Raw genomic sequence first — 13,129 nt, forward strand, 5'->3', positions numbered from 1 at the left:
TCCCCGAGTGAAGATTGAGTGAAAACCTGGCTGATTTACACACTTGGCTAAAAACATTTTTTTTACCTACTTTATCATGACTTGAGGCGGTGGGTCCAAGAGGCTTTTTTGTACAGCTCCACTTGGGCTATCTAGGAAAAAATATTTCATGCGTGTACGCCCTACCTAGAGGGGGGGCTGTTGCTCAGAAGATGGGCATAAAATCGGTCACATTATGGGCATAAAATCGGTCACATTTCATTTTGCCATTAGGTGGCGCTCTACCTGTCAGTTAAAATTGCAGTGCAGTTGTGTTCAGGACGTGATTGTTAACAAGCATGAATATTTTGGAGCAGATCGGAGAAGAAACGGTGAAGTTATAACAGTTGTGATGCCAATGGCGAAGGATGAAAATAGTAGCGCAGTCAAGGCGTCGTTGTGGCCACGCCCCTAAATATTCTGGACATCTTTAACTTGTTTTTTCTCCTTTAGGCCTTTCCAACCACATATCAAATTTTGGTATCTATCAGGTCAACGGTTTAATGATTTTTTGACTTTGTGTGACCCCTGTGAATGGGCAAAAACAGCCAAAAACGGCCAAAAATGGCACTTTTTGGAAATTTGTGGCAGCGCCAAACATTACCCAATTTTGATGAAACTTGACATGCATGTTCTTTGAACCTATAACAACATAGGTTTCTAGTTTCGTAATTTTAGGGGCAAAAGTTATCGAGTTATGCTAATTGCATTTTGGTAGCCCCACCCTCTAATGTTCATTGGCCGATATCTTCTGATAACATGCATATTTTCGAAACATTTGTGGACCACCCCCTCAGCTAGGTCTACAGAGTATGTGTACCAAATTTCGTCCAAATCGGACCAACGGTTTCCGAGAACTGCGCAACTTCCTTTTTTTCATAAAATCCAAGATGGCGGAAAAATTCGGTAGGCGGACTTTGGTACTCCAAGAGGATTTTTTGTAGAGGACACTTGTTTGCACATGTGTGCAAAGTTTCATGTCAATTGGAGTTACGGTGCGGCGGGGCTGGCGATTCTCCACTCTAGGTGGCGCTAGCGAGCAACTTTTTCGTGGTTGAATGCGAAAACGCCAAATTCTCTAACTTACGCCAGACCCTATAGACACTCCAATTTTCGTTAGTTTTTTTTCATGCTCAGGCCCCCAAAATGCAGGGCGAAGGCGTGTTAGTTTTTTTTTTCATGCTCAGGCCCCCAAAATGCAGGGCGAAGGCGTGAAAGAATAATAAGAAGAAGAAAAAACATTTGAATAACAATAGGTCTTCGCAGCCCGACGTTGTCGGCGCTCGGGCCCTAATTAGTTAAGACTGCTGAATTTTAAGTGTTTAAAAAAATCTAAATTTGAAGTTATCTCAACAAAAGATAATTTGTTGTCTTAAATAAATGTAGTTTTCCTCAAAACTTGAGAGTTTTAGTTGGACCCAAAACACAAAAATCTATTTCAGCCAGTTACCTACAATTTTTGAGTTTTCATAGCCCTTTATTTTTTACAGTGTGAAGAACCTCTGCTATTTCTCTTGTTTCGCTCTCTCTTGATCGTCCCTCCAGGAAACATCAACGTGGCAGGGCTGTTGTTGCCTGGTGAAAAATAAATATATAAAGAATCATATATGTTAGTATACTTGAGTGTACTTGCAGACACATTCATCAGTATACAAGAACGCTAATGATTAGTAAATTTGAAGTTTGCTATTTGGGGCTGCACGGTGGTGTAGTGGGTAGCACTTTCGCCTCACAGCAAGAGGGTCCCGGGTTCGATTCCCGGGTCGGCCCCGGGTTCCTTCTGTGTGGAGTTTGCATGTTCTCCCCGTGTAAGCGTGGGTTCTCTCTGGGTTCTCTGGCTTCCTCCCACAGTCCAAAGACATGCAGGATGGGGATAGGTTGATTGGTGACTCTAAATTGCCCGTAGGTGTGAATGTGAGCGTGAATGGTTGTCTGTCTCTACATGTCGGCCCTGCGATAGACTGGCGTCCTGTCCAGGGTGTACCCTGCCTTCGCCCAATGACAGCTGGGATCGGCTCCAGCCCCCCTGCGACCCTGAATACAGGATAAGCGATAGACAATGGATAGATGGATGGATGGAAGTTTGCTATTTGTACTCAAAGTATGTTAGTTGAACATAAATGTTAGAAAAGCACAATTTGAAGTGTATTTAGTGAACTTGTATGTACTAAAATGGAACAACTTCAAATAGACTTTGTACACTTAAGTGTATGTACATGCTTGATTCATTACATCATTAAAGATTGCTATTGTGTTACGTGTAATAATTAAAATCAAAATGTAATACGTGTAAATAATTTTGAGCATATAAAGAGTAGGCCTTTTTACGCAGAAGATTCCGCCGTAATCGCCATTCATGTAAACACATGGTTCTCATCTGAGGAGACACGGCTGTTGAGATAGAATCAGGATGATATCATGTAGTGTGAACCAGGGATTAGTCGACTGAGGATTTCTTTCTCTCAAATTCCTGCAAGGGTAATAAACAGGCAACGTCCATGGTGTGTAAATGACTTTCTGCTAGCAAGCATTTGAAAATGAAAGTTACAGTGCCTCAGCTGGGCTCAGAGTTGTAAGCTAACATCATCTCTTTGGTATGCTAATGTTTGGCATGTAGTCTTATTTATTTTTAAACTGTATTTATTGTTTTTTAGTTATATGGTACAGTAAAACAAAGCCCATTGTACATGTCCATATACAAGTATGAAATAGATCAAAATCAAATGTTAAACCACTGTCATGTTCCTTTGGACTAGTGACCTCTATGATGTTAACTATAGCTCTCCATTAGGTTCAACATGACACACATTCTGTCAGGAGCATATTCACTCTAACCTTTACATATGGAGATTATGCATTTCAAAATCCCACGGCCTTATTTTGACCTAAATATACAGTACAGCGTATATGATATACGGAAATGATTCAAAATGTGATATTTTTACTTAGTCTACTTTTCAAAGGTTGCCACTGGATTTACCATGTTCACTTCTTCAGATCTTGTCAAATCTAAATTGTTCCCTTATACTGTGTGATTGAGCGTGTTGTTCTCCCTCAGGTAGTGTTCAGTAGATTCTGCAGCCCGTGTGACCTTAAGGAGCTTCTCTGTACAGCGTTGGGTGCGCCGAGGTAAAACACACACACACACACACACACACACACATTTAATGCTGTCAGCTTTAATAGTTTCTAGTTTCTGAATATAGCCCTTCATGTATTTAACAATGTGTTCTCAAAGTAGCTGTTACCTGAATCATACCTTTAGTGTAGTTCGCCTTAGTTTTCAGGTTAGCATGATTCCTGTTTAGTCATGAATTTATGATGTAAAATCTGAATGTGTGTTTTTTGTCTTCCTGCAGGAACACTAATCTGTCCCTCCTGGATTCGTCTGGAGCAATGGTGTCCATCGACCCCACCATGCCACACAACACAGAGAGGTATTGTAAACTATGATCTGTATTTGCATCAGAAACCTCTCTGAATTTTTGGCCTTTTGTTGGGATTCAGTAGGGAGCAGGGTTGTCATCATACAATCTGTGTGATGAGCAGCTACAAACAGAATCTCACATCAGAAACGTTCAGAAATGAACTGATTCACAACTGAAAGTGAAACTTAACAAGCGGCGAGTGGATCCACAGATGTGCTGACAGATGGTAAAAGTCAGGGGGGGGGGGGTCCAAAGTTATTATTTGTAAAAAAAATGGGTGGTGTATTGTGACTCCTCCATAAATGATTGCACATACACTTAAATATTTTATGCACATTTGACTCTGAATGACAAGGAATTAGAATTAGAACAACTAGAATCCATCCATCCATCCATTGTCTTCCGCTTATCCTGCATTCAGGGTCGCGGAGAACTACTAGAATGTTTCTTTAATACATTTCTCATATTTTCTTATTTATTTCTTAAATTTTTATTCATCAGCCACATGATTAGACATTTGATGGAAAGAATGCTCTTTAATTTTAAAACAAAGAATTAAGAAAAAAGAAAACAGAAACACGGAATGGATTTCATAGTTCATAGTTATCAAGCTGTTGAGATTAGCTTGACAAACGCCATCGTGATGGATTAGTTAAGCTTTCAGAGACAGCGAGGGGGTGGAGCTCGGATCTCATCTGGTATAGTCTACTCTTTGGTGGGAACCTACTGTCTATGGTCAGAATGAGAGAGAAATCATTAAGAGCACACAGCTCTTAAGGACTTTGAGCTGGGAAGAGAAGCGAGAAACAAGAAATATTAGGGCCGGGACTCGATTAAAAAAATGTATCTAATTAATTAGAGGCTTTGTAATTAATTAATCGAAATGAATCGCATTTTAATCGCATATAAAGATTTGACCTGAGAACAGTGAGAAGTAATTTTTTTCACATGGATTTTTAGTATACCATTGAATAATGACTGAATACATAAGCTTAAGCAACAAAATATTGTTTATTTTTGTTCAACCAAGTCCAACAGACCAGTGCAATTTTTGCGCAAGCGCTTCTGCTCAGCTGTTGTTCATTCAGAGCTATTTTTTTTATCATAACCTCATTAAATAATACACCATGTTTCTGTAACCAAGAAGTTTGTACACTTCTTTTATTTATCCGTTCAGAGAGAGAGAGAGAGAGAGAGAGAGAGAGAGAGATAGAGAGAGAGACACACAGACAGACCGAGAGAGTGTGTATGGTAGTAGACAGTAGTAGTGTAGATATACAGTTAAAATACACATATTTTTTATCTACTCTTCACATTTATTAAATGTATTTTCTCTTCCTGTTTCGCAGTGCGAGTTTAGTCAATGAGTCAATCGCGGTATTTTATTTAGAAAATTGCTTTTTTTGAAAATTGACCGGAAATGTCTCGTGTTTGTTTGTGTGATTTCCTGCCAGAATTGACACGATCGCTCGCGGCATGCGCAAAAAATATAGCAGACGGCGAAACGATCGCTTCACGGCATGGGATGGCCGCGCCTATTCGCGCCGCTCCGCATCTGGTGTGAACTACACTATCGCTTAACAAGGGCGCCGAAAGGAAGCGGGCTCCGCTACGTGCCTATTCGCGGCGCTTCCGCGGCCGGTGTGAACCAGGCGGTCCGCCTGAAGCTTTTGTTTTTTTTTATTTTTATTCAAATGTTTTGTATGTTTAGTATTTGATTACTACAGAATCCCAAAGTAAACATATACAAAATGAGCCATGCTGTGTCTTGTATCTTACTGTTGGGTCAATTTGTTCTATTTTCCGAGTTAGGCATTGAGAACCACTGATAAATGGTATAGAAACATGTGATGCTAATGACACTGAATGGGTCAAACAAAAAAATTGCCGCGTATGCAGCAACATTTTGGTTGGCCCCACCAAATCTCACTCCAAGGTTTGTTGAAAAGTTGGCAGCCCTGTAGCTTGTCTAATAGAGTTGGTAGAGCAGGCTGCTACTGATTGTGTCTGGTAGCTTGTCTAATAGAGTTGGTAGAGCAGGCTGCTACTGATTGTGTCTGGTAGCTTGTATTGAATCCGATGCAAATTCTTATTATTGATTATTTTCTGAGTATCAATTTTTTTGACAACCCTAATAGAGAGCAGGTTCGGAAAAGCTTTTCACTCACCCATTCAAATGATTGAAATCAGGTGTTCCAATCACTTCCATGGACACAGGTGTATAAAAGCAAGCACCTCGGCATGCAGACTGTTTCTACAAACATTTGTGAAAGAATGTGTCACTCTCAGGAGCTCAGTGAATTCCAGCGTGGTACTGTGATAGGATGCCACCTGTGCAACAAGTCAAGTTGTGACATGTCCTCACTCCTAATTATTCCGCAGTCAACTGTCAGTGGGATTATAACAAAGTGGAAGTGATTGGGAATGACAGCAACTCAGCCAAGAAGTGGTAGGCCACGTAAAATGGAGCGGGGTCACCAACTTTCAATCACTACAGACCTCCAAAATTCATGTGGCCTTCAGATTAGCTCAAGAAAAGAGTAGAGTTTCATGGAATGGGTTTCCATGGCGATCAGCAGCATCCAAGTCATACATCAGCAAGTGCAATGCAAAGCGTCCGATGCAGTGGTGTAAAACACGCCGCCACTGGACTCTAGAGCAGTGGAGATGTTCTCTGGAGTGACCAATCATGCTTCTCCATCTGGCAATCTGATGGATGAGTCTGGGTTTGGCGGTTGCCAGGACAACGGTACTTGGCTGACTTCATTGTGCCACGTGTAAAGTTTGGTGGCGGGGGATTATGGTGTGGGGTTGTTTTGTCAGGAGCTGGGCTTGGCCCCTTAGTTCCAGTGAAAGGAACTCTGAATGCTTCAGCATACCAAGAGATGTTGGACATTCCATGCTCCCAACTTTGTGGAACAGTTTGGGGATGGCCCCTTCCTGTTCCAACATGACTGTGCACCAGTGCACAAAGCAAGGTCCATAAAGACATGGATGAGGGAGTTTGGTGTGGATGAACTTGACTGGCCTGCACAGAGTCCTGACCTCAACCCGATAGAACACCTTTGGGATGAATTAGAGTGGAGACTGAGAGCCAGGCCTTCCCTCCAACATCAGTGTGTGACCTCACAAATACACTTCTGGAAGAATGGTCAAAAAGTCCCATAAACACACTCCTAAACCTTGTGGAAAGCCTTCCAGAAGAGTTGAAGCTGTTATAGCAGCAAAGGGTGGACCGACGTCATATTGGTATAAGGCAGGTGAACGAAAACTTTTGGCAATATAGTGTATATGAGTATCAATAGGATTATAAATATTCATAGAATAATTCTTAATCCAGTAATAAAGGGGCAACCCTCTGGGATCAGGGACAAATAACCGAACCGTTAATCTAGCCTCAAAGGAGGACTGTTCACCCAGAATGCCAATAAACTACTTTACCTTCAAAGGATGGCCAGAGAGCTTTAACTCTCTCTCAACCAGTTATCACAATGTTCACACAGCAATAACTACAGACAGCAGCCTTTAGAGAAAAGAATACACTTTATTTAAAGTCGCATTCGGCAACATTCCAGAGTCAGAGATCAATGTCAGTGTTGGTGTCATGGCGCCGTCCTATGGCAACTTGGTGTTGCTCTGTCTGTCAGTATGTTTGTTTGTGCTGTGTTTACGCGTGGATTATGTTTTTGGGATCATCAAGTATGAGAGAATGGCTCTCCTTCACATACGAGATAACATGGGTAAATCTGAGCCAAAGCTGAACTTTTACGAGGACATTTTAATCAGACCTTCGGACACCAGCGGTAGGCTTACTCAAGGGATTACTGATGCTAACTCCAATGCTAACCCCCGGCTGAAAACCAGGAAGCCTGGCGTTTTGGTCCGCCTGAAACGGCATCGTACTCCGCTTCCAAGTGTCTTACTTGCCAACTTCCGATCCCTCGTAAATAAACGCGATGAGCTTTCCATCCTCATCAACAGTAGATGAGTGATTGCGGATAGCTACATACCTCCCCAAGCTGCAGAAATGGAGGCGGCCAAACAACTTTCTGCTCTCATCACAGACATCGAAAACTCTAACCTGGACTCGGTGGTGTTGGTTTTAGGTGACTTTAATCATGTCAGCCTGAAACAATGCCTGCCCAGGCTAAAACAGCAGATCCGGGTGCCCACCAGGTATGATAAGATTGCCAATGCCTATCATGCAGTGGCCTGGGCTCCTCTTGGACAGTCAGACCACAATACTATCTTTTTAATACCTGCCTACAAGCAGAAATTAAAAACTGTAAAACCAACTACTAAGATGGTAAAACAATGGTCCACTCCAGCAATTGAAGCAATGAAAGACTGTCTGGTCTGTTTTTAAAGATTCATGTAATGCTGACCTAGATTAATTTACTGAAGTGGTAAATGCTTTTATTAACTTCTCTGAAAATGTATGTGTGCCTACTAAGACTGTTACTGTGTATAGCAATAACAAACCATGGTTTAGCAGAGAAATTAAAAACCTCTGGAAAAACAAAAGTATTGCCTATAAGAGTGGGGACAGAGACCTAAAGTAGCTAAGTATACATTTGAGAAAGCTGTCACTAAGGCTAAGGTGGACTACAGACGCAAGCTTGAGAACAAACTCAGTAGTAATGACAGCAGAGGAGTTTTGGAAGGCTTGAAACAAATTACTAGCTACACAAGCACAACACCAGGGGTTAGTGATGACGATCCTGAACTCGTTAGCCTTAACGAGTTTTACTGTCGTTTTGATAAAAGTAATGCCAGTCACCTCACACAGCCCAGATGGGGCAACCCCGCCAGCCCCCCTTTTGTCATTGAAGAGGATGAGGTTAGACTGTTACTTACGAAACAAAACTGCAGGAAAGCTGCAGGCTCTGACCTGGTATCCTCTGCCACCATTAAGCACTGTGCAGTTGAGTTGGCTCCAGTGCTCACACAGATCTTTAACTGGTCACTAAGAGAATGTAGAGTCCCTGTCTGTTATAAGTCTGCTGTCATAGTACCTGTGCCAAAAAAGACCAAAATCAGCTGCCTGAATGACTACAGACCAGTAGCCTTAACTCCGGCGGTGATGAAAATATTTGAACGCAAGACCAAAATCAGCTGCCTGAATGACTACAGACCAGTAGCCTTAACTCCGGCGGTGATGAAAATATTTGAACGCATTGTATGCACCTACCTGTCCAGGGTAGTGAGCCTAGACCCCTTCCAGTTTGCATACAGGGCAAACAGGTCCGTTGATGATGCTGTGTCCCTCCACTCTGTTCCTCAGCACCTAGAGTCCCAAGGTTACTATGCCAAGATTCGTGTTATAGATTATAGCTCTGCTTTTAACACAATTTTACCCATCAAACTTTTTAAACAACTTCAACAGATAAGTGTGCATGACTCACTCTGTCATTGGATCCTGGATTTTCTGCTGCACAGGAAACAAGTGGTAAGGGTAAACAGCAAAACCTCTGGGGTCAAATACATCAGCACTGGCGCCCCTCAGGGGTGTGTCTTATCCCCCCCCCCTACTGTACTCACTGTACACCAATGATTGTGTATCACACACGGACTCTGTCAAGATGTATAAATTTGAAGTCGACAAAACATTGGTAGGGCTCATCTATAAGGATGATGACGATGTGGCTTACAGGAAAGAGGTACTCACATTAGTGGAATGGTGTTCCCACCACAATTTAGAATCAAATGTTTTAAAGACCAAAGAAATGGTAGTGGACTTTGGCCGCAAGGGGCTAGTGTCCCAGCCCCTGGCCATCAATGGAGTTGAAGTAGAACGGGTGGACAGCTTCAGGTTCTTAGGGAGCATAGTCTCATCCTCAATGAAATGGGGTGACAACCTGAGCTGCATCACTAAAAAACCCCAGCAGAGGCTCTTTTTCCTCTGGCAACTGAGAAAATTTGGGGTGGCCTGCAAGGGGATGTTGCAATTCTATCGTGCCACTATTGAGAGTATTCTCTCCTTCTCTATTACTGTCTGGTATGGAAACACCACTGTCCAGAACAGGCTACACCTAGACAGAATAGTTCACACAGCCGAGAAGATCATAGGTTGCAAACTCACCCACTTACCAGAAATCTACAAGGCCCACATGCAACGAAAGGGCATGAAAATCCTGCTGGATGTAACTCACCCTGCCAACAATCTCCTTAGGATCCTCCCATCAGGTAGAAGGCTGAGGGCTATTAATACAAAGACCTCCCACTTTTTAAATAGCACATACTGTAGTGCAATTCGATTTTTAAATAGCTCTCCATCCTTGCACCAATACCTCATGGAGGTAGGTTTTTTTTTTTAAGCAACATGTTTTAAACTGTAACCATGCTATTTTGCCACTGTATTACATAGCTTGTTACATTTGCACTTTTGGTAGTGAACTCAAAACCTGCACTTTAGGTGAACTTCCACTAAAGTCACATGCCACTTTAGACTCTTGCCTATGTAGGGTTGAGCCATGAAGGAATGAATGAATCATGCATGTACTTTGTCTTATGTCTATGTCTGTGTCTTAGGCTGCCTAGTTTTTGTGTGGTGTTTGTCTTGTCTGCAAATTCCTAATAACTTCTGTTGTTTGGCAACTATGCTCTGATGGAACAACATAAATCATCCGGTTTTAGAAAAAAAAACGCGCCTCTTCGTGCATGTAGAGCTTGTTTTCCAAAAATCCACCGCGCCCGTATCATCCTGTCCACTCAGTGCAGTTCACAGTTCGTGCACACGCCACAGATCCCACCTACCCCCTCACGCATGTTACAATATCACAGGCACACGCCTCAAGCTAGGCATACGCTAAATGACGTTAGCAGTTGCTATCTATGAGTAAGTTAGCCAGCCTACCTCTGTGTAGCGTGTACTCCTTGCTGTTTATCGATGAGAGGAGACACGGGCGCGTTCTCAGGAATCTGGTGCACGTGCACTGACGAGCACTCCATGGGAGGGAGCGGAGGAGCTCGGTGGTAGAGGGGGAGGGGCCTGATGCAAATGCAAAGGATTTGATTTAAATTGAGACGGCTGTGGTTCAATGATAGAGTGAGTCGTCCTCCGGTCGGCGGTTCAAATCCCGGCTCCTCGAGTCATGCTGAAGTGTCCTTGGGCAAGATCCTGAACCCCGAATTCGCCTCTAAGGCTGTGCCATCAGTGTTTGAATGTGTGTGAATGGGTAAATAGACTGAATGTAGTGTAAAACACTTTGAGTAGTTGAAAAGACTAGAAAAGTGCTATAGAAATGCAGGTCCAATTAAATCCCTTTTATTCAGTTTCACACTACTGAAGACGAAGACCCTCTTACTTTTTTTTTGTTTTACTGGGACTTTAAGGCAGTTACTGCAAGATGACACATCCCATTTCATTTTTGGAATGGAATTTTCCAAAGCTGCTGTTTGGTAGTTTTTGCAATGACCTGAGGCCACAGCAGACCACTGCCATCCAAATTTTCTAATTCGACCAGAACAAAAAGGTGGACTGACCTAAACTTAAAGGATGATCTGGTGTCGTTAGACAAAACACTTAATACACTCCACTCCCAAGGCTGTAGACACATTCATTCACACTCACCCATACACACAAGCACACACTGATAAGAGAGGACACGTTAATAGGTGTGTATGTGTGCTTGCTATCTTATCTAAGAGTAAAATCTGAAGCTTTATATTTGTCAAACATCACCTGAGTGTATTCTTCCTTGTAAACAGTGTGTGTGCGTTTGTGCGTGTGTGTGTGTGTGTGTGTGTGTATGAGTGAGTGTGTGTGAAAAAGAATACAATGTGTTGCTTTAGAGGACACTAGAGGATTTCATTTCAGCTTCACACCACCTCTGGTCTCACAAGTAACCTGTGTCCTGTTGTGTTCAAGGTCACCGTACAGAGTGGTTCCTATGACTGGAGGACAACTTGCTGGTGAGTTTCCGCACACATTCATTCAGAAAGTCATTCAATTACATTTAATATGTGTGTAAAAGCATTAAGGGGTACTCACATTGACTATGATTACGTGCACGCTAATGTCTATGGAGACACACCTACTTTTAAGCATTATGAAGGACTTGGATACAACAATATCAATACCAACCTCCCTCAAGAAGGTGGTTGAAGGAATGAAAGAAGGAAGCTGAGTTCAACTAGGTGACTACCTGAACTTTGCTGAGGTACCTCAAACTTGCATTGTCTCTGCTGGCCATCAGGGGTCAACTCCTCTGTCTGCAAAGTTTCACAGCATGTACAAAGCAGCAATAGTGGTTAGTAGGGATGCTCCGATCAGCATTTTTGGGGGCCGATCCGATCACTGATCACAGGAATCATAAATCTGCCGATACCGATCACCGAATGGATGAATAATAATAATAATAATCGAGCCATTTTATGACTGAAAATACTGTTGATGACTGTGTAGGACGCAGCGGGATTCTGGGTCGGGCTTGGGCTTCAGACTCGTGGTGTGAATGGGACCAGAGTGGAACCGGACCAGTACTTTTATAATAAAAATGCTGCTGTGTGCTTTCACTGCCCACTCGCTCAGCTCCACTCGGGTGGCTGTAATTAAGCTGACAAACGGTTGACGTTCTTCTTGCATGTGATGTTGATACTTCACCTGCGCCGGTCACGAAGTTGTGCAAGTATTTTGGAACAATCCCAGCAGAGCAACCGCTCTGATCCACAGACACGGGACGAGCCTACTGTGCACACGAGAGTCTTTGTCTTGACTTTGTCTTTGTCTTGTCTGTTCACACGTCGTTAGCACTGTTTACACTGGAACTTTGACAGGCGTCGTGGCCATCGTTAAATTACCACCCTGCGCCTCGGGTAAAAAAAGATACATACAGTAAATATGCGATCGGCTTTTCTGATCGGCACTTTGAAGGCCCACCGATCAACCTTTTTAGGGTCCATATCGGTTGATAACGATCAGCGGCCGATCGATTGCAGCATCCCGAGTGGTTAGTGGTTCTAGTGAGTAACGCAAGGCAACACAATAGTGTGGACACAGCAATGTGAAACTTTGAAAAAACATATTTTGAGATAAAGTGTCTAAATGTCACAAGCTTCCACTTTTCCATGTCCTCCATGCATGGGCGTCGCCACCATATATCGATATGCAAAATTGCTACTTTATAAATCTGTGACTTTTTTCTCTGAATATTGCGCACCTCTCTCGGCTCCGTTTTTTTAAAACTACAGTGACCCTAATATGCCGTTGCACCTCTGCCACTACGCTGAGGGATTACGGACAGCTTGTATACAGCGCACAAGCGGCATGGAGGACAACACAGAAGAGTTGGTCCCTAAAAAGAATTTGATGTCTGTAATATGGAACTGGTTTTTCAAGCCAGATAAAGTCGATAAACTGTTTTTCCTGGCAAAAAATCTGTGACTGTGATCTGTCATACATTGTCTTCTTTTAGAAAGAGATGTAAGTTGTAAAAAGATGTGAAAGATATGTTCCAAAGCTGCTGGGATTTCAATAGTCACGATTCAGACATTATTGCATCTTTGTTTGATTGTTTTGGTTCTGAATCACATTTCACTTTAAAAAAAATGTACTTAAGATATGACAAGAGTTACTTTAAATTTTTATTTATATACTTTTTTTCAATAAGCTATTTATAGTGTTGTTTTACCTTTTAAAATTCTTGTTGAATGTTCATACTTTGCAGAATTGCACTTTCAAA

The 13,129-nt window shown here is 42.4% G+C and overlaps 1 protein-coding gene across 1 annotated transcript in view; it reads left to right on the plus strand.

The window, feature by feature from the left end:
* The first annotated feature begins 3,369 nt into the window (after positions 1–3,369).
* Positions 3,370–13,129, plus strand: part of pde9aa (phosphodiesterase 9aa) — a 138,395-nt gene continuing 128,635 nt past the window's right edge. The window contains exons 1-2 of the mRNA XM_084022263.1: positions 3,370–3,455; positions 11,317–11,360. Of these exons, the coding sequence (XP_083878389.1) occupies positions 3,415–3,455; positions 11,317–11,360 (85 nt within the window). The 5' untranslated portion in view covers positions 3,370–3,414. The remainder of the gene's footprint in view (positions 3,456–11,316; positions 11,361–13,129) is intronic.

This window comes from Eutrigla gurnardus (genome assembly GCF_963514095.1).
Source record: "Eutrigla gurnardus genome assembly, chromosome: 12".
NCBI classification, from domain to species: Eukaryota; Metazoa; Chordata; class Actinopteri; order Perciformes; family Triglidae; genus Eutrigla; species Eutrigla gurnardus.